At 39.6% G+C, this 22,230-nt stretch overlaps 1 protein-coding gene across 1 annotated transcript in view; it reads right to left on the minus strand.

The window, feature by feature from the left end:
- Positions 1-22,230, minus strand: part of CD163 (CD163 molecule) — a 137,874-nt gene that overhangs the window by 104,363 nt on the left and 11,281 nt on the right. Inside the window, 12 exon segments of the mRNA XM_042948270.1 lie at positions 5,017-5,084; positions 7,941-8,001; positions 8,004-8,075; positions 8,938-9,033; positions 10,303-10,410; positions 10,612-10,647; positions 11,006-11,314; positions 12,018-12,335; positions 13,382-13,696; positions 13,779-13,871; positions 14,476-14,790; positions 14,889-15,203. Coding sequence (XP_042804204.1) covers positions 5,017-5,084; positions 7,941-8,001; positions 8,004-8,075; positions 8,938-9,033; positions 10,303-10,410; positions 10,612-10,647; positions 11,006-11,314; positions 12,018-12,335; positions 13,382-13,696; positions 13,779-13,871; positions 14,476-14,790; positions 14,889-15,203 — 2,106 coding nt within the window.

Genomic DNA, 22,230 nt, shown 5'->3' on the forward strand with positions numbered 1-22,230 from the left:
TTTCACTTGCAATCAGCACGTGTCACTAGGTCTGAAATGACTCTCTTGTAGGCAGCATATGGATGTGGCTTGTTTTTTTTTGAATCATTCGGTCACCCTATGCCTTTTGATTGGAGCATTTAGTCCCATCTACATTCAAAGTAATTATTGATAGGTATGTATGTACTTATTGCCATTGGTTACTTGTTTTGTGGTTGTTTTTGTAGTTCTTCTCTGTTTCTTTCTCCTCTTGCTCTCTTCTATTATGGTTTGCTGGCTTTCTTAAATGATATACTTGGATTCCTTTCTCTTTATTTTTTGCATATCTGTTAGTGGTTTTTGATTTGTGGTTACGACTCAGTTTGTATATAACATCGTATGCATATAGCAGTCTATGTTAAGTTGATGGTCGCTTAAGTTTGAATTTATTCTCTACTTCTCTCCCCACCATGTTTTAGGTATATTTTGCCATACTTCACATCATTTTATTTTGTGAATCTCTCGACTGATTTTTACAGATATACTTAACTTTACTACTTTTTCCTACTTGTGGTCTTTCTTTTCTGCTGAAAGAGTGTCCTTTAACATTTCTTGTGGAGCTAGTTTAGTGGTGATGAATTCTTTTAGCTTTTGTTTGTCTGGGAAACTTTATTTCTCCTTCTGTTCTGAATGATAGCTTTTCTGAATAGAGTATTCTTGGCTGCAGGTTTTTTCTTTCCTCTCTTTGAACATATCATGCCAGTACCTTCTGGCCTGCAAACTTTGTGCTGAAAAATCAGCTGGTAGCCTTGTGGGATTTCCTTTGTATATAACTTCTTTCTTTTCTCTTGCTGCTTTTAAAATTTAAAGATTATTATTTTTTAAGGTGATTTAAGTGGCCAAGTAATATAGACATGAAAGATGAGAACATTTGAGACTCTCAAGAAAGTTAGACTTGGAGCAGAGAGACATAGGCAAAACTTTTGGTAATATAGATTTGGTCCTATTTTCTGTTGAGGTGACCAGACTCTATTCTTGCCCTGTTTCATCAAAGTATCTAGGTTCTCTCAAATAGTATCACAAATTACGTGTAAGTGGGTATAAGACTATGAAAGTTGGAAATGTCTTCACTCCATATAAACTAAATTTCACTTTGAAAGTCAGTATATATCATATGATGGTTAAAAGCATGGCCTCAAGAACCAAAGTACTCAGCCTCAAATTTCAGCCCTGTCACTTATTAGTTGCATATCTTTAGGCAAGTCATTTAACTTCTCTGTCCTTCAGTTTTCCCAAATCTAAAATGCGTATTAAAAAGTATGTAACCTTGTCAGATTATTGTGAGGATTAAGTTGTTAACTAATGTGAAACATTTAAAGCAGTCCCTGGTACATAGTAAGTACCACATGCTAACTACTCTTACATGGAGTAGAATTTCACCATCCAGGGACATGTTGAGCAACAAAGGGGACAGGACACATTACTATTAATACTCTCTCAAACAATTGCAATAATTCTGAAAGCACAATCTCAATTTTCATTTACCTCCTACTAGTGTATTAATAAGGAGGTGTTTTGTTTTAATTTTTTTTAATGTTTACTTATTTTTGAGAGAGAGACAGAATCCGAGTGGGGGAGGGGCAGAGAGAGAGGGAGACACAGAATCCGAAGCAGGCTCCAGCCTCTGAGCTGTCAGCACAGAGCTCGACGTGGGGCTCGAACTCACGAACTGTGAGATCATGACCTGAGCTGAAGTCAGACACTTAACTGACTGAGCCACCCGAGTGCCCCTAAGGAGGTGTTTTAACAACTGATATCTCATACATAATTTTGGTAAAATAAATCTAAATATAGGGAGAAACTCTTTTTGTATTATATATTATTCTAAAATATGTACATAAATATTTACATTAATTATTACATAGGTGGGGCTCCTACAAGTGTATACTATAATTTGACATAGATATATACATTTATATGTGTGTGTATATATATATATATATATATATATAAATTTCTTTTATTCACATATACAGTAATGGGGGAACAGTACATGACATATAATTGGGTATTTAATGTGCAATGCCTGACAAAAAGTAGGTACTTAGTAAATATTGTTTATTAAAAGATTAAATGATTAAATGATTTAATTAGTTTATGTCCAATATATGTTTGAAATTGACAAGAGGAATGAAAACAATAGGAAGTGACCCAAATTTCATGATTCTACAAGATTGTGGCTTTGAAGCCCTAAATGCTAGAACAGAGTGTACTCAATACCAGAATACTGAGAAAGGGTTAAAAATCTATTCGCGACTAACACTGGAATATTTAACAACAGACTCTAAGCTTAGTGTTGAGCTGTTATAAATCTTTCTTTAGATTTATCTTCTATGTTAATATGTAATATGGATACGTGATTTTTATTAAAATATAAACTTTCCTTATGATAACTTACACTTATATAGAAAAGACATAATTTGCATATTCATTTCAGTTTTAGTTACATTGTCTTAAGGAACAAGGAAGTGAACCATTCAGTCTTTGTACCTTTACTGGGTGTTGCTGTGCAGATTTTTTTTAATTTTTTTTTTTAACGTTTATTTTTTTTTGAGACAGAGAGAGACAGAGCATGAGCGGGGGAGGTTCAGAGAGAGAGGGAGACACAGAATCTGAAACAGGCTCCAGGCTCTGAGCAGTCAGCACAGAGCCCGACGTGGGGCTCGAACTCACATACCGCGAGATCGTGACCTGAGCCGAGGTCGGACGCTTAACCAACTGAGCCACCCAGGCGCCCCTTGTGCATATTTTATCGGGGACCAGAATTACATATTGGGAACCAATTAGGAACCAATAAGATTCATGTCTTGTAGAGATAACAATGTATTATTAACCTTTCAATAATCATTAACTTTCCCTTTCTTAGAAAAAGAGCTAAGAACTAACACATGAAATCAGCAAAGTCGCAGGATATAAAATCAATGTACAAAAATCTGTTGCATTTCTATACACCAATAATGAAGCAGCAGAAAGAGAAAGCAAGGAATTGATCCCATTTATAAAAACAATAATATACTTAGGAATAAACCTAACCAAAGAAAGAAAAGATCTTCACTCCAAAAACTAAAGAATACTTATAAAACAAATTAAAGAGGACACAAAGAAATGGAAAACATTCCATGCTCATGGATTGGAAGGGCAAATATTGTTAAAATGTCTATACTGCCCAAAACAATCTACATATTTAATGCAATACCTATCAAAATACCACCAGAATTTTTCACAGAGCTAGAACAAACAATCCCAAAATTTGTATGGAACCACAAAAGACCCCAAATAGCCAAAGCAATCCTGAAAAAGAAAAACAAAGCTGGAGGTATCACGATTCTGGACTTCAAGCTATATAACAAAGCTGTAGTCATCAAGACAGTATGGTACTGGCACAAAAACAGACACATGGATCAATGGAACAGAATAGAAAATCCAGATAGGGACTCACAACTATATGGCCAAATCATCTTCAAAAAAGCAGGGAAGAATATCCAATGGAAAAAAGACAGTCTCTTCAGTAAATTATACTGGGAAAACTGGACAGAAACATGCAGAAGAATAAAACTGGACCACTTTCTCACACAAGACACAAAAATAAATTCAAAATGGATGAAAGACGTAAATGTAAGACAGGAAACCATCAAAATCCTAGAGGAGAACACAGGCAGCACCCCTTTTGACCTTGGCCACAGCAACTTCTTATTAGACACATCACTGAAGGCAAGGGAAACAAAAGCAAAAATGAACTATTGGCACGTCATGAAGATAAAAATCTTCCACACAGTGAAGGAAGTAATCTACAAAACTAAAAAGCAGACTATGGAATGGGAGAAGATATTTGCAAATGACATATCTGATAAAGGGTTAGAATCCATAATCTATAAAGAACTTACCAAATTCAACACTCAAAAACCAAATAATCCAATTAAAAATGGGCAGAGCAGGTATTTCTCTAAAGACGTACATATTACCAATAAACGTAAAAAGATGCTCAACATCACTCATCATCAGGGAAATGCAAATAAAAAACCACAGTGAGGTACCACCTCGCACCTGTCAGGATGGCTAACATTAACAACACAAGACACAACAGGTATTAGCAAGGATGTGGAGAAAGGGGAATCTTCTTGCACTGCTGGTGGGAATCCAAACTGGTGCACCCACTCTGGAAAACAGTACAAAGTTTCCTCAAAAAGTTAACAATAAAAGCACCCTATGACCCAGCAATTGCACTAATAGGTATTTACCCAAATGATACAAAAATACTGATTTGAAGGGGTACATGCACCCAAATGTTTATAGCAGCATTATTAACAATAGCCAAACTATGAAGAGAGCCCAAGTATCATTTGACTGATGAATAGATAAAGAAGATGTGGTATCTATAGACAATGGAATATTACTCAGCCATCAAAAGGAATGAAATCTTGCCATTTACAATGATGTGGATGGAACAAGAGTGTATTATGCTAAGTGAAATAAGTCAATAGAGAAAGACAAATAGAATATGATTCCACTCATATGTGGAATTTAGGAAACAAAACAGATGAACATATGGGAAGGGGGAAAAAAAGAGAGAGGGAATTATGTGTAAATGATGAATCACTGAATTCTACTTCTGAAATCAATATTACACTATATGTTAACTAACTAATTTAAATAAAAATTTGAAAAAAAACTAAAGAAAAACAAATTTGTTTTGATTTGGTAATAAGAAGAAAATTGTTATTTAAACCAAACTAGAAAAAACATATGTGCAAATGAAAACATCTTCAAATGAAAAGACATCACGTTACATTTATCAAACCTCTCAAAAAATCAGAAAGCCTACTCGGAAATTCATAAAATCAAGACCAGGAAGTTAAGACAAATTCAAATTAGCAATATTCCTTTTTATTTAATCCCTTTGACAGTCTTATAAACAGCTTTGAATAGTTACATTCACCAATTTAATTTTTACAAATTCAGCAGCCTTCTTTGGGATACGAGGAGATACAGGAAACGTACTGTAATCTTCATTGGACGAGGGGGATTCTTCCTCTATTCGGTAGTTCAGGTCTTCTTCATCAAGGTGTCTTAAAGGCTGAACAAAAGCCATACATGGAAAAACTGTTATTTTCCTCTTCATACACACTTGTAAGGAATTCCATTATAATGTAATCTAATGTGTTCTATTACCACACGCATGTGTGTGTGCACAAAACACACACACACACACAAACTCACATGTATTAAATAGCATGCTACTTTCCTGAACAGAAAACTTAAATGCAGTGATCTGCAAACTTCAGTGGGCCCAAGAATGATGCCTTTTTCATAAAACTATGATGTATACCAAAATACCATTTTTACAAGCATCCCCATGTAATTCTGAAACAGTGCTTCAGCAGTGATTACACTTTAAGGAAAAAGTAGTTTAATGATTATTCATTACATCAGAATAATATTCCTATGTTCAAGATTATAAATCAAAAGGCATTTGTAGTCTTAATCTAATAATGTTATTAGATTTTAATGTTTCTCTACACATATATACACACACATGTAATCTTATAGATGTAAACATATTTAATTATATTTGATAACATGAGCACATAAATGGAATGATATTGCACGTTTGTGGGTGATTTTTCCTTTTTCAACTGGCTGCACCATAATTTTCTAGCCACTGCGTCACTGTCATTCACTTTTTCTAGCTTTTTGCCATTACTAACAATGCTGTGGGAAGGAATCATTATATGTGAGCTCTTTATCTGCATGGATGAAGTTCTCAGTGGGAGAAGTTCTGTATGAAAGGATGTGAAGCGTTTAAAAAATGATTAAGAGACATTTTTTAGGTTGCTTTTGGCAAAAGCTACCACACCTCTCATTTCCAATAGCAGTGTCTAAAATTTTCTCTGTATTCCCACCAGCAATATTGGCACTGTTTTAAATTTTTGGTGGCCTGTTTTATATAAAGTGATATCTCAGTGTTAATTGTAATTGGAACCTCCCAGACATACTGGTGAATTAGAGCATTTGTAAATGTCTAGGTGTCACTCGAAATTCATTCTGTGTGAGTTGTGTTTTCATAGCTTTGCCGAGTGATCTATCACATGCTATCCTTTAACAATTGTTAAGATATATGTATATAGATAGAGAGATCTATCTATCTACTCTCTCTCTCTCTGTCTATATGTATACTATATATACTATATATATATATATATATATATATATATATATATATATAGTAACACCTTGGTTTGCAATCATAATTCGTTCTAGAAACATGCTTGTAATCCAAAGCGCTCGTAGATCAAAGCGAATTTCATGAACCATTGGCTCATTGTGACTATGTGACTTTCGGCATCGTGTACTACTCATTGCAAGACATCGCTTGTTTATCAAGTTAAAACTTATTAGAAACGTTTGCTCATCTTGCGGAACACTCGCAGAACAAGTAACTTGCAATCCAAGGTTTTACTGTATATATATTTATCCTTTTAATGCTATATATAATTTATTAGCTTCTATGTGTATATATGTACATAAATGATTTGACACTTTACATTTTTATACTTTTAAGAGTTCCGACTTTAATCCTGTGTCTCAGTCTGTATTTATTTCCACAACAAAACCATACTTTTGCTATATATAATTTCTAAATGTATAGTCCCCCAAGTTTTTTTTAAAGATAGAAAATATCTCCACTATCTCATTTCACCATTTTTCTTTTTGATGTATAACTTAACAAATTTCTTGTCTATTCACTCTTTTCCCTTGTTACACTTCCTGCATGAAAAGCAAATTATAAAATGTAAACCTGATTGTGTCTCGCCCCAGCTTCATTTTTCAAAGTTCACTGCCTCCCTAACAGGAGCAGGTAAAGCCGCCCATTATAGGGGTCTACGCAACCTTTCTGCTTTGATTCTCACCACTTCTTCTCTCTCGGTAGACTGCAAGATTTGCATTAAACGATCGTGCCTTTGTCAACAGTATCTTTTAGTTATGTGTCTTCAGTGCTCAGAACACCATTTGTCACCATAAACACGTTCGATACATATGTTTTTCAAGATTTTTATTTTTAAGTAATCTCTACACCGAACGTGGGGCACAAACTAACAACCCTGAGATCAAGAGTTGCATGCTCTACCGAATGAGCCAGCCAGATGCCCCTGTTCAATACATATTTTGGAAGGAAAAACTTCTTATTGTTCCCCAAAGATGTGGTTCTTTTTTATGCCTCCATATTTTGTACATGCTATGTCCTTGCCCTAAAGTTGTCTATCTTTCAATCATCTGATATTTCCCTTGAGTATCACATCTTCCTCAGAATCTCAAACTTTCTTAGGAAAACTTTCTGTATTCTTACAGGCATCGTATACTACCTTTACCATAACATAACATTATACAAGTGTTGACATAAGTCTTTTCTCTTTCCCCAAATGACCCTTATAATATCTTGAAAAGATTTTTTTCATACTAATTTACACAGTTCTTCCTTAGCTCTATGATCTACCAGTGTTATTGCTTAGAATATACAACTAAGAGTTGGCCAAGAGTCACATCGGGGCGCCTGGGTGGCTCAGTCGGTTGAGTGACCGACTTCGGCTCAGGTCATGACCTCATGGTTTGTGAGTTCGAGCCCTGTGTCAGGCTCTGTGCTGACAGCTCAGAGCCTGGAGCCTGCTTCTGATTCTCTGTTTCCCTCTCTCTCTGCCCCTCCCCCACTCGGGCTCTGTCTCTGTCTCAGAAATAAATAAACATAAAAAAAATGAGTCACATCTGTAAAGAGCTGTTATATATTCTGAAAGTGGATATACATATATATTAATATATATGGAAACGTGTATATATATTCTTTTTTCCTAATACCAGAGGAGTTCTCAACTTTCAAAAAAAAAAATGTACCTGTTTTGAACAACATTGAATAAATTCTCCTCACTCACCTCCCTGGGTTATAATTCCCGTTTTCCTTTTCAGTGCACCTCAGAATGGTCTTCTTTTTCATCCAGAAACAGGAAGAGATTTAGACACAGAAATTAGCCCAGCATCACTAAAATCATCTGACTCATTGGGATTTTCTGAAAGGAAGAAAATAATTACTGGGAAATAAATCAGACCTCCCCTCAAGTGCCTTAGCAGCTCTTTGAACATCTAAACACATTGCCCACAATTAGGAAGGCAACCAAGTGTGATTTAAGGGGCACAGAAAGTCTTTCCCAGGCCTTGTACATGTTTTCCTGACACAGTTGCAGCAAATACCAAGTCCCTGGGATTGAAGAAGTGAGGTGGGCCCTTGTCAGATGGTAAGGAATACTGAGAAGGTGTTGAGCGTTTGTGGAGAAAGTGGGTATTGAGAGATTTCTTCCAACCCAGCAGAATTCTGCTGCCCAGAGACAGAATTCATGCCCTGTCGCTAAGCAGAAGTTGGAGGACAAAGAAAGAAGAATCATGTAATGGGAAATCAGAGTAATCCTGTGAATAGTGATGGCTTCTATGGGATAAAGATACAGAAATTTTAAGCTTTCAGACTTTTAGGGGGAAATATAGTAAATAGCAAGTAAGAGAAAGGAAAGCAGCAGGAGGTAAGAAGGCAAGAAATTATGAGAGACGTGACGAGTGAAACCACCCTTTAGAAGATTAGTTTCTGTTTCAAGAAAATGAGGTCCAAGTCATAATATGCTTCTTGCATGGTTCCCTGTCCCTCCATCAGACATAATCATAGATCTCTAAGCCAGATCACATGGTTGCAATTCTTATGTTCTCCAAGAGTAATCTGTCGTTCATTTCTGCCTCTCTTCCTTGTGCATCATAACTTCCTATTCCATGTTCGAGATTCCTTTCCACTGCTGTGCACAGTGGAATGCCTCCACTGTAATTGTAGCTACCCGTCTGAACCCCAGGGCTACAGACCCTCAAAGAACCCTCAAAGAACCCACAGACCTGAGGCAGTCAGCACGTCCAGATCATCGGCTTTCAGACAAGAATTCATCTCCCGGTATTGAACTTGGTGGACAGAATTCTCTCCTCTCAAGGAAACTGACAACAGAGGCCCTAGGTTAGGGATCAGCTCGTAATAAAAGTCGCCCTCCCTACCAGTGCTTTTCCGCAGCAATGCAAACATACTGAATCTTTACCCATGCCCTTGTCTGGTTTCCATCCGTTCTACTACCAAGCTTTTCCCTTACAAGGCCATGATTAAAGTCAATAGGAGGAGGCGAAACCTCCCCTATTGCCATCGCCTGACTTCCCAGTTTCTTCCCCTAAGGCAGGCAGTGGTCTTCTCTAACTCATCAGAACTTTAAAAAAAAAAATCTCTCTAAAATCTCTCCTCTTCTCTCCATTCTCACTAAAGCCCCTGTCATTTTCCATCTGAACGATTTCGAAATGCTACCCTGGTCAATAACGTGGTCTTCCTTCAACCCCTCATACATCCTGTCATCAAACAGAACTTTCTGAAAAACAGCTTGACTACTTCACCACCCCCCCCACACACACACACATAGTATTCTTTGACTATTAATCTTCTTACCATGGAGTACACGACTACATACTCTGTTCCTCCTCCTTCTACCGACTTACCGGCAGCTTCTCTCCTGCAACCCAACTTTTACTTCCCCTCAAAACAGCATATATGCCCATCCTTTAAGCTTCTCCACACTTGTACATATTTTTTCTCTTTCCCTATAAAGCACCTTACCCAGTTCTTTGAACTTGATTTTCAGAATGAGCCTCTTAGAAGCCTCCGATTCTCCCCTTGCCCCTCCAGTTAATTACTGCCTTTTCTGTGCCACTTTTTTCCTTATCCATCTTAGTGTACACTACCACATTGCACTTTATTTGTCTGCATGAATATCTCTTCCACTAGACTTGAAATGCCATGGAGACAAAAACACTTGACTATCGATGTCTGTATCTCCAGAGCCTAGCACGTTGCTTCACTGAACAGTAAAACTAATAAGAACTACATAGTGACAGCAAATAAGTATTTGGGCAAGAAAGGATTCCTCCTAAACCATATAAGCATATTCATCCCAAACTATCGATTCTATAATGTCCCAATTAGCATACAGATAGAGTGCAGAAATCATCAACAGCCCAAACCCCTGTCTCCTCTGAAATCTTGTTCCCTCTTTTTGAGAAGCTGCTTAAATCTCTTCTAGATTCCATCCTTTTGGTTGTTTTATACTTGAGTCTAATATGCATATCCTTGCGTCTACTATGGATATATAGTGAGATAATACGTATTTTATCCCAAGAAGCTTCAATCCCATAGAGACATGAGAAAGACCATAATTTGGCTGATACCTGTGAGCAGCTGTCGCCGTCTTCGCTTCTGAATCCACAAGAGGAGAGCAACGAGAAAGGCCAACAGAATGAGGCCAAGGATCCCAAATACGACAAGCGATGAGCGACCTAAGGGCAAGGAAGTATCACAAGAGACGATCATGTCTTAGCTGGAAGACCCAGATCTCTAGTACCATCCTTCTCTGAAATACAGGATTGCCGAAGTACACCTCAGATCTTCAGAACTACCTCTGACCTAAAGTCTCTTGGCAGAAAAGATTCTAAATAACACAGGCAATTAGACCCAGGCTCATAAACCCCACGATATACCTGCAGCCATTGATGATCTCTGGGCCACGGCGATTTCTGCAGGAGAAAAGAGAAGACTCACTTTGGGGAGTAATATGTAGAACAAATATTTCTATTTCCTATGTGAGCCTTCGGTGCCCGGCAACCAAGTAGATTACTCTTCCCACCTAATACCAGGGTCCCCTTGTTTTCATTCCTTCCGTACAGAGATACATACAGTTACATGCTCTTCCTTTGGTGAAGCCAATGTACAACCATAAATGTTTTCTTCATTCCTTCAGATTGGAAGCATCATGATTCTCTTCCTACTAGATTCCCTGGGTTGATGCGTCTAGTCTTTGCACAGTGCGCTTCACTGCCCACCCCCTTTTTGTTGCCAGGGATTCCACGCTTAGTCCAGGCTCCAGATACTCACCTGAGCACCTCACAGCAGCATCTTCTTTGTGCCCACAGTCGCTGTGCCCCCAGGCTTTGGCAGGACAATCCCACAAGGAAGACTCATTTCCTTTGCACTTGACTTCATTGAGCCATATGGGCCCCGTCCCCTGACCACATGCTGCCTCTTTTAGTGCCTCTAAAGCTGGGCCACAGCCCAGCTGTCGACACACCACCTGCGCATCTTCAAGGTCCCAGGAGTCATCACACACCGTCCCCCAGGAACCTCCATGCCAGAGCTCCACGCGTCCGGAACAATTAGAGCTTCCTTCCTGCAGTCTTATCTTGTCTGAAAAGTCAGAGACACCCAGATCATTTCTGAGAACACAAAAACTTCCAAGAGGTCACAGGCGAAAAGAGAGATTTTAAATTCGTTTTAAATCTCTGTTTGAATACTTGACTTATTTAATCTGCATTTAAAAATATATTTTAACAAAACCTATCCTTTTTGAAACTCTGTGTCTTTTCAGCAAACTGGGTGCATTTCATGCCTGCGACTCAGGAAATGTGAAATGAACAAAATGAACGTTGCATAATGTTAATTTCTCTCAAGGAGAAAGGGTTTAGGAGACAGGTACATAAAAAAAAAAATCTCTTCCAGTTTAAGTAGATAGAGAATGACAAAATACCTCAGGACTGGTCTTTTTGACGGCTTCCCTTCTTACACGAGTAGAACAAGATAATATTTGAAAGAAAAGTGGGAAAGGGAAGGTAGACTGTTCACGAGTCAAATACTGAATTATATATTCCGTGCTCCTCATCCATTCTCAGAGAAAGCAACCGAATAAACTTTCAAGAAGACCACAGGGCGTGTCACGCTTTTTGGAAAAATAATCCCCGATCCTGAATACCTATCCGCCAAATGAAATGAAACCGATTACACCATCCGGGTAGAATTGGCACCAGAGGTCACTCAGGCCTACGTCGTGAGATCCGAAGAGGCGAGTGGGGATTAGAAAGTAGAGTTTTCATCCAGGCTGGCGGGTACTCACTAGCACACGTGATCCAGGTCTCCTCTGAAGGGCTGGCCGGTCTCTGTTTCCATGGAGAAGACGGGCACTGCCATAATGTGTCGGGTCCTTTCGGACACTGAATGTTGTCCACCCACATGTGCCTGGACGACGTGTCCAGAGATGCAGGGCTGATGGTCCCTCTGTCCGCACAGCCCAGTTGTCTGCATACCACCGCCACCGTTGTTGCAGACATATTACTCTTGCCAACGCTGCCCCAAGCTCCATTGTAGAAAACTTCCAGACGCCCCGCACAGGGGTCTCTGCTGGTTTCATCCGTCAGTCTCAGAGACATGAACTCTGGGGTGAAACACAGAGTTAGTAGTTTCACGTTTTCTCTGAAGGCTCAGAGGACTCCCTCCCTTTACTCTAAGGTGAGCACAGCTTTAAAAATAGGTATGAAATGTCAACTACCAGTAATTCTTTTGTAACTTCTGGATGCTTCAGTCGATTTTGGTAAAATACAGTATTTTCTAGACTAAATACAGTAGAGTTAGGTATACAGCTTACGGTTTTTCTAGTATGGAGTTTTGTACTTAAGGAACTCTTTAGAATGCCTCCGACAATTCAAAATTGATTTCTCAGTCTTAATCAAGAGCTCAGAGACGTCTCTATCTGTTACACAGTTTGGATTCTTCTCCCTAAATTACTGCAATGTTAGCCCGAAGACTTTATTTCATTAGCCTTCTTTTTGCAGCTCTCTTGGCAAATTTTAGGGAGACACTCAGGCACTACAGCCGATGTTGGGGACATGACCCTGAAATGAAATACTTCCTTTTCTGACTCTTCACAGTCGGCTGTGTATGTCCTCTACCAGGTTATGTCATCAAACGCGTATAGGACTTTTCACTTCCCTAAATGAGTCATAGTTTTGTTTTCCCCAATACATTACAACGGACTCCCTTTTTCTGCTTCACAGTAGTTTCTAAAGCTCGCCATGTATATGCAATAAAGGCAGTGGCCTCTTATGATAAGTTTTGCTCCTGTGACAAGTAAAGTTCATTTGACTATCATGAAAAATTACTTGGGTATAATAATTATCTTTTGCTCTGTAGAACGGAGTGCTGGGTGTATTTCTTCCTGTCCCTTTTAATCTACTTCTTTAGACAAGTGATAGGAAACTCCACATATACTTATAAAAGGGCTTCTCGATAATAGTTTTGGGGTCATGTTCATGATGGGCAAGCTTATTTCTGTATTTTTCGCTTCTGAGGTTATACTACCTTGCCTCTGAACCTACTTTTCAGGATTCCCTCAGATTAATATCCCTCACTACACTTTGCTCCCCCACCCACCCCCCGTCCTTTCTTATGTAATTGTGATCAGATCTTATGTGCAGAACTCACCCGAGCAGATAACCCCTGCATCTTCCTTATGCCTGCAGTTATGGTGCCCCCAGCCGTGTGAACGACATTGCCAAATATGAGTTTCTTTTCCATTACAGTTCACCTCGTCCAGCAAGATGGGCCCCGTTCCTTCCCCAAAATGAGCAGAGCCAGTTGCGTTAATGGCCACTCCGCAGCCCAGCTGCTTGCACACCACGTGGGCGTCACTCAGGTCCCAGCTGTCATCACAGATTGTGCCCCAGGAGCCCTGGTGGTAGATCTCTATTCTCCCAGCACAGCGACCGCTTCCATTTGCCAGGCGAAGTTGACCGCTCCCTGGAAAGGGAAAATAAAGTATTAATAAAACACATTCTTAAGGATTGAGATCATTTTTTATAGCTTGGTCACTGATTCTCACCTATGCAAGCAACAGCGCTGGGGTCTGGAATGGTAGATCTCGTTGGGTCCGGAGACGATGAATTGCACGGGGATAGTGTCTGACTCTGATTTCCTGCAAACAGCAAACTGCTCAGTTATACAAGATACAAAAAGGGTAAGGAAGGGAGGGGACAGATGAGCTGAGAACAAACAGGAAGGTGGTGGGCCAACGGGGGGGGGGGGGGGGGGGAGAATGAATCAGGTGCTTTGAAAAAGCCAGCACATGGTAAGCGCTGGGTAATTATGAGGTCTGTGAAAATTAAGTTTACTTTCTTTCTAAAAAGACACAGGAGAGAGGCGCCTGGGTGGCTCAGTCGGTTAAGCGTCTGACTTCCGCTCAGGTCATGATCTCGCCCTCTGTGAGTTCGAGCCCCACGTCGGGCTCTGGGCCGACAGCTCAGAGCCTGGAACCTGCTTCAGATTCTGTGTCTCCCTCTCTCCCTGCCCCTTCCCTGCTCGTGATCTCTCTCTCTCTCTCTCTCTCTCTCAAAAATAAAATAAAAACTTAAAAAATATATTTTTTAAAAGACACAGGAGATTAATATTCTGGCACACTTCTCATGATCCTTTGAAATAGATCATGCCGTGTTATTTTTGTCCTTTTCCCCTACAGGTACACCTGCCTCTAAGGCACGCCATCCCGGGAAAAGCTCGTCACCAGCTGTCCATCCTCTTACCTGAGCAGATTACAGAGGCCACTTGCCCTGCAGAACAGAACGATGCACCCAGAGCAGTTACCGGACAATCTCCCATGTGCTGCTCGGTCCCGGTGCAGTGAAACATGTGCCGCCAGATCTGACCACTTCCTTTCCCAAACTGTGCTCCTCTTGGGGTAGAAAGGGCAACTCCACATTTGAGCTGCTGGCAAAAAACGTGGGCATCTTCCATGTCCCAGTGAGAGTTGCAGAGGGATCCCCAGGTCCCAAGTATCTTGAGCTCCACTCTTCCCTCACATGGGGACTTGCCATTCACCAAGCGGATCTCCGTGTATCCTGGAAGGAGACGGGACTTTTAAAAAGATGTCTGTGATGACCTCATCCCACCCTCTTGGCAGTATGGGAACAAACTGAACATGTCCTCTGGGTCTCACTTGAGCAGACGACTCCAACATCCCTGCTGTGGCCGCAAGTCCCATCTGGACGGGAGGCTACTGAGCAGAGTGAAAGATGGGACTCGTGTCCCTCACACTGGAATTCTTCAGCCCAGATCTGTCCGTTGCCTTCTCCAAAGTGAGCTCCCCCTAAGATCGAGATGACTGTCCCACATTGTAATTCTCTGCACAGCACACTGGCAGCTTCCAGAGAGAAGTCAGAATCGCAGACGGTGCCCCATGTGTCGCCATGTTTCACTTCAACACGACCGGAGCAGGGAATATCCCCTCCAACTAGTCTGGGTTCCCTGTGGGCTGAAAAATAATAGTATTTCAGTGAGAAATGACATCACTCCCAGATTTTCCTTCATGATGGGGGTAGAAAAGGGAGGCTAGGGTGTTTAATGATTTTACCATACTTGTTCCCCTTAGCTGTTCTGCCTACAGTTGGGCATAGTGAATTCTAGATCTCCCCATTCCTCGTTGGACCAATGTATCTGAGAGAATTTTTAGAACTTTGTCTCTTGGAATCAACCATTTCCAGAAGCATGATAGCTCTTTCCTTTCAATATTTTATATACATTATTCATAACACCGGGGACCATAGATACAGTGTATCTTCTTTTTGTATTATTTAGCCTTATACTCAGTTCTCTACCCACTGCAGTCTGGTGGTGGCCTGATCTCTTTGAATGGTTCTATGTAAAGTGTTGCAATATACTTCCTGTTCTCAAACCCATCGTGGGATTTCTTCTTCCCTTTGCTATATATTACACTTGACACATGAGATACTCCTTTCTCCTGTTTTCTTTCCTGCCTGACCTGCTTTATCAGAACCTTTCACCCATTCCCTGACCAAGGTTCTAACCTCGATTCTCTCACCTTCCCTTAACTGCCCATAAATATGTTTTCATCCATATGTCTCTCTTTAAATTTATGTTCATAAACATATCTTCTTGGACATCACAACATAATGGGTTCAAAAGTGAATGAATTACTGCACTGACAGGAACACAGTAAGTATTCTTTGCTCAATTAATGCGATCCAAACCAAATTAAAATCACTTGAAGGGGCACCTGGGTGGCTCAGTTGGTTAAGTGTCTGACTCTTGATTTTGGCTCAGGTCACAGTCTCATGGTTCATGAGTTTAAGCCCAGTGTTGAGCCTACCTGGAATTCTCTGTCTCCCTCTCTCTCTGCCCCTCCCTGCTCACTCTCTCTCTCTTTCAAAATAAATAAATACACTTAAGAAAAAAAAAGAGAGAGCATCACCTAAAATCCAACCACTTCTTTATCTAATTTAACTCATAAACAGTGGTCACAGTGATAGTACTGAACATTAAACGAGAGCCTTCCTGTGTAGCACTTTACTAAGTACTGAACAAACACCACTCCGTATAATCCTTAAGGATTAATCCCTAAGGGGATAATTATTAATATCATCCCAATTTTACAAACAACGCAACTGAAACAGAGACGTGTAGTAATTTGCGACAGTCACGTAAGGAGTTAGTGAAAGGCCAGGATTTGATCCAGGCAGTATGTTCCAGAGCCTAGAATATGGACCCTCACGGTATGCTGCACACGTGGAAAATCATTGAGGTCTGTCAGTCCTCCACATCTGTTGCTACTACTTTAACATAATTTGTTATCACGTCACGTAGACCTTTGCAATGACTTCCTGAATAATCTCCTTTTTCCGAGCCCTCTTTCTAATACATTTATGCCACGATCACAGATGCGTTATAACATTTCAAGTATTTTCACATGATTTCTTTGTCTTGAAGACAATGTTTCTTTGCTACTTATACAACAGTTTATCCTTTCAACAAATAGTGTTAAGTCCCTACAATGTTTTAGGCATTTGTGTGGCCTAAATAGTCGGTCACAGTTCAGTCCGTCAGTGCGAATAAATACTATTACTACCTACTACTACTAATCATAACCACAGCAGTTAACACGTGTTGATCACTCACTGGGTAATTCCTGTGAAGTAAGTAGCATTAATTACTAATCACTTTTCTTTTGAGGGAATGGAAGTACAGAGAGCTTTGGGAGATTCCCTAATGTCAGCCATCTGTTAAAATTTAAAGAGAGATGATAAATACCAATTTCTTTGCAAACTTTAAAATACTTTATGATGTCACCTTGAAGGCTTTCATATCTATTACTCTGTCAATCATACCTGTTGCCCCAGCCTTACAGAAGCCTGGTCATGCCACGCTTCTGTGCCTCTGCAGAAACTTCTCCGTCTATATTTCCCAACCTATGTACCTGGGAAAAACCTACTTCTTTCCAAGGCTGCTCGGTTTCTTAGTGATCGCCCTCGCCCCCGAGAACACACAGTTTAGCAGAAGATATACGTATACATGTTCATAGAATGATGGGTCCAAAACTAAAAATATATGTTAGTACAAAACTAGCAAATGAAGGTGTCACCAGCTCTGTTTGGGGATCGGTAGGAAAACTATAGAGAGTGCCATAAATCAGAACTGAGTTTTGAAATAAGAAGATACGGAATTTAACAAGTAAACAGTGTTTGAATCTGCATCTAAAGGATACAGTCATGAAACAGCATGGTGTAATTGAGGAATTATGAATAATTCAGTATGAGTGGGATTTAAAAACGTAAAGAAAAGATACACCAGAAATTAAGCTAAAGAAATGGAGCTCAGGCTTTAAGGATTCTCTTTGCCAAGTTGAGGAGTCCAATCATCAAGGTAGGAGTTTCTTTTGGCACACTCAAAACCGATTCAAATTATTTGGGAGATGCAAACTATTCCCTTTAATTTATTTTTTAAAGAAAGGAAGTGTATTTGAAATTGGACCTTCTAAAGAGCATACTTCTTTTAGAAATGCCTGCTGTCAAAGATCACTAATTCTTGTGACCCCTTGACATCACTCTCAGTGTGACACAGATATCCTATCAGCACTTGCCAATTTCCTAAAATGTTTCAGATCTGACTATATTCTGTATTGTGGCAGTATAACACACCCCAACATGTTAAAATTTCACCACTTATCCATTAAATCTGTACAAGGCGAGTTTCTATCCTAATGGGAGTGGAAGAACATGTTGCTTTCTAAACACAGTTCCCAAGTATAAAGCAAATAGTCTTTCTACGCCACAAATAATGAGAGACTCTGGAGCTGAGTCCTTAATTTCCTCTTGTTAAATCATTATCTGAGCGTGAAATTCCTCTAAGATATCATTAGCTGGTATTCATTTGATCCCATCCCACTTTCGGACAGACCTAAACCTTTAAATAAAATCAGTTTCCTAGATTGAGCCAAATTCAGCTTTCTTATAACCTCTTGCTCTCTCACCTGGATCCATCTTGAACAAAATAAAATAACAACCAATGCAAAAACAAACCAAAACATGAAACGAAACCAAACAATTTTCTCTTTCATGGCGAAAACTTGCTAAGCAAATCCCTTCTTTAAATATCTTCTTTTCCTTTTTCCTAAAATTTTGAATTGTGGACAAAGGGAAATTCTCCCATGCTGAAATGACTTGGAGATTCCATTCTAGCTTTTTCCCCCCATAAATCTGATAGTAACACATTAATCTACACCATGAGTTGGCTTCCTTATATTATTTATCTGCATACAAGGTTAGAATATTCAAGATTTACTCCTTTAAGAGATTTCTTATCTGCTGGACCTGTGATTGCATTTTAACATAAAAGCCGTTAATTGGATTTCTGTGCCTGGATTTAGCTCCTTTGATCAATAATTTAAACTTTCCCCTGGCATAAGTAACTGAATCTGTATTCAAATGAAGACACATAGAACAAATATAAGAAAGAATTTGTTAGAAATACTTCCTTTTGTGTAATAATAGGTAAATGCACAATATGATTTTAAGAAGCATTAATACATTTTTATCATTTATTCCTTTCCAGACTCTGAAGAAGTTTAAATCACTCTAGTATCAAAACTATTTCTCAAACTTTAGGAGACTATAGCACACACACCGCTGTCGCAGACAAAATGTTAGGATTCAAAGTAGTTTTGTAGCAAAATTTCCTAGACCTGTTTGTGACTGCTTTGCGAAACTGTGCATCAGAGATAAATTGTTGCTTTATCTATCTAGTCTTCCTACCCTGTTGAGTTCTTTGGCCCTTTTCAGCCCTAAAGCCCTGAGCTCTACAAAACTAAGAACTCTTAAGCATGTAAACAGATAATGGAATTTGTAGTTTGAACTTGGCAGGCAGAGAGATAGTGTTTCCATGATTTTCCCCCTGGAAATCTTCTGGCAGTATCAAGAAATCAAGACACAAAATTACAAATTCTGTTTCTAGCAAAACCAGAAGAGAGCTAAAGACCTATGCCCCCAAGCCAGTAGAAGAGGTTGCAAAAGCTACATGATTATAACAAAAGAATTTACAAAAGAGAGCAGCGAACATGCCTGGCACTGAGCAAAAAGAAAGGGAGAAAGAAAGAAAGAAAGAAAGAAAGAAAGAGAAAGAAAGAGAGAAAGAAAGAAAGAAAAAAGAAAGAAAGAAGAAAGAAAGGAAGAAAGAAAGGAAGAAAGAAAGAAAGAAAGAAAGAAAGAAAAAAAGAAAGAAAGAAGAAAGAAGGAAAGAAAGAAAGAAAGAAAGAAAGAAAAAAAAAAAGAAAGAAAGAAGAAAGAAGGAAAGAAAGAAAGAAAGAAGAAAGAAGGAAAGAGAAAGAAAGAAAGAAAGAAAGAAAGTCCTGGAAACAAAGAGGTCCACTTCACGCTGCAAATTTATGCTACTCAGGATTTTTATCACATGCAGTTGCATAGAACCCTAACTAATTCAGAATATGTTACTGTAAGTGAGGTAAATTTTGGATGCAGTTGAATGGAATCGATGGACAATATATATAATAACCCAGATGTTATAGGCTGGAAAGCTAATGTCTTGTTATCCTAGGGAAGATATTTGGACAAATGTCACCTTGAAAAGAAAACCACATCCTTGCTGAAGCCGAAAACTCGGAGAACGTAATCAGAGAACAACAAAAAACAAAACAACAACAACAACAACCAAAAACCAAAATCAGAATGTTGGCATGACATAAATCCTCCTTGCCACTTTTTCCGCTTTTATGGGAGAGATAAACTCAAGACTAGACGTAGCCAGACAGCAAGGCAGAAACAGAAAGAAAAATACCAATTTTGTGAAGGAGGCATGCTCTCCTTGCAGCTACTAATGCATAATTAATTGACAGACCTATCATTTGGAACTTGCAAGATCGGAAAAAAAAAAAAAACAAACCCAAATAAACCCTAAGTATCCTGTCCCCCAAACTGAGGTGGTAATAAAACTGTAGGCTTAGCAGAAAATAGAATTGATTCTCCACATACATAGACAATGAGCCTATCAGCAAAGATAAGATTTAAGTCCTGTTTTTCCTCTCAGACCCCTGGTTTCAAATGACCTTAGGGCAGTGGCCAATAAATCAAGGGGAACGGGCTGCTCACAGCATAGTTCAATGTTTGTAAATATATTCCTTGACTGTGGGTATTTCACGTAGCATTAGATGAAAGAAAACAGACCAGAAGCATACTAAGTTTGGGTAGAGTTGTTTTGCTGACTTTGAGGACAGCTGACCTCTGTGAACGATAACCCATAAAGCAATCCAAGGGCCCCTGAGCCAATATCAGCAGAAAGCGGATTGTGAAAGGTGTTCAGCCTTCAAACCTCACTCAGCAATGACCGTGGAGGGCTCCAGTAGGAGAAACTGCCCGGAGAAGAGCACCTGGGGCCCAGGAAGGACAGTGAACAGAGGACAACTTTTCAGAGGGCAGAACCTGGCCTATGAGATTCGCTTACCAGGGAACTCAGTCAGTTGCAGGGCAACTCATTCTTCTTGACCAATAAGGTTTGGTAATTACTGCAGCAAAACAACTCTCGCTATTTCTTGGTGACCACAGAACCACCCAAACAGCCTTAAGCTGCTTACCTACTTGACTTATTTAAAAATTTTTTAATGTTTACTTTGAGAAAGCGGGGGAGGGGCAGAAAGAGAGAGGGAGACACAGAATCCAAAGCAGGCTCCAGGCTCTGAGCTGTCAGCACAGGGCCCGACTCGGGGCTCAAACTTACACACTGCGAGGTCATGACCTGAGCCAAAGTCGGACGCTTAACCAGCTGAGCCACCCAGGTGCCACCTATTTGACTTACTTTAATGAAAAAGAAGTAAACTTTTCGTTAGCCACTCTTATTTGGCTTTCTTTAGGCCAAGTTGGATGCTGCCCAACTTAGTTCTAATTAATATAAAATACAATTAATAGGAAAATATTTAGAAGAAAATTATCAGGGGCGCCTGGTGACTCAGTCGGTGGAGTGTCCAATGCTTGGTTTTGGCTCAGGGCAAGATCTCATGGTTCGTGAGGTCGAGCCCCTCGAGCTTCTGTGCTGCCAGTGGGGAGCCTGCTTGGGATTCTCTCTCTCCTTCTACCCCTCTCCTGCTCATTCTCTCTCTCTTTCTCTCTCAAAATAAACGAATAAACTTAAAAAATTAATAAATAGAAGGGGCTCCTGGGTGGCTCAGTTGGTTAAGCGTCCAACTTTGACTCAGGTCATGATCTCATGGTTCATGAGTTTGAACCGCATGTTGGGCTCTGTGCTGACATCTCAGAGCCTGGAGTCTGCTTAGGATTCTGTGTCTCCCTCTCTCTCTGTCCCTCCCCTGCTCCCTCTCTCTCTCTCAAAAATAAATAAACATAAAAAAATTTAAAAATTAAATAGAAGAAAATAATCAGACATACGAGTATGCTTACACATGCTCAAACACAGGCAAAGTCCCCCCAAAAGTTATATAGAGAAATATAGTTCATAGTTAGTTGTAGCATAATGCATGATGACAATAAATATTATGTATACATCATATGACAACATAAAAATGCATAATATGACTAAAGTTAAAGTCAAATATATCTCCCATCTCTAAAAAGTAATCCAATCAGATTTTTTTTGGAAAATAAATCATTATTCTACGATGAATACAAGTGATGCACCTAGAACAAAATGATTCATAAAGGTTGAAAATAAATAAAGCAATAGTTGTGGTAATAACATCAGACAAGTCTGATACGGGACAAAAATCGTTCAACCATAGAAAAGGGGAGGGGTGCCTGGGTGGCTCAGCCAGTTAAGCGTCCAACTTTGGCTCAGGCCATGATCTCATGGTTCATGGGTTTGAGTCCCACGTGGGGTTCTGGGCTGACAGCTCAGTGCCTGGAGCCTGCTTCGGATTCTGTGTCTCCCTCTCTCTCTGACCCTCCCCCATTCGTGCTCTGTCTCTGTCTCAGAAATAAATAAACATAAAAAAAATGAGTCACATCTGTAAAGAGCTGTTATATATT

The sequence above is a fragment of the Panthera leo genome, chromosome B4, assembly GCF_018350215.1.
Source record: "Panthera leo isolate Ple1 chromosome B4, P.leo_Ple1_pat1.1, whole genome shotgun sequence".
Classification (NCBI taxonomy): domain Eukaryota; kingdom Metazoa; phylum Chordata; class Mammalia; order Carnivora; family Felidae; genus Panthera; species Panthera leo.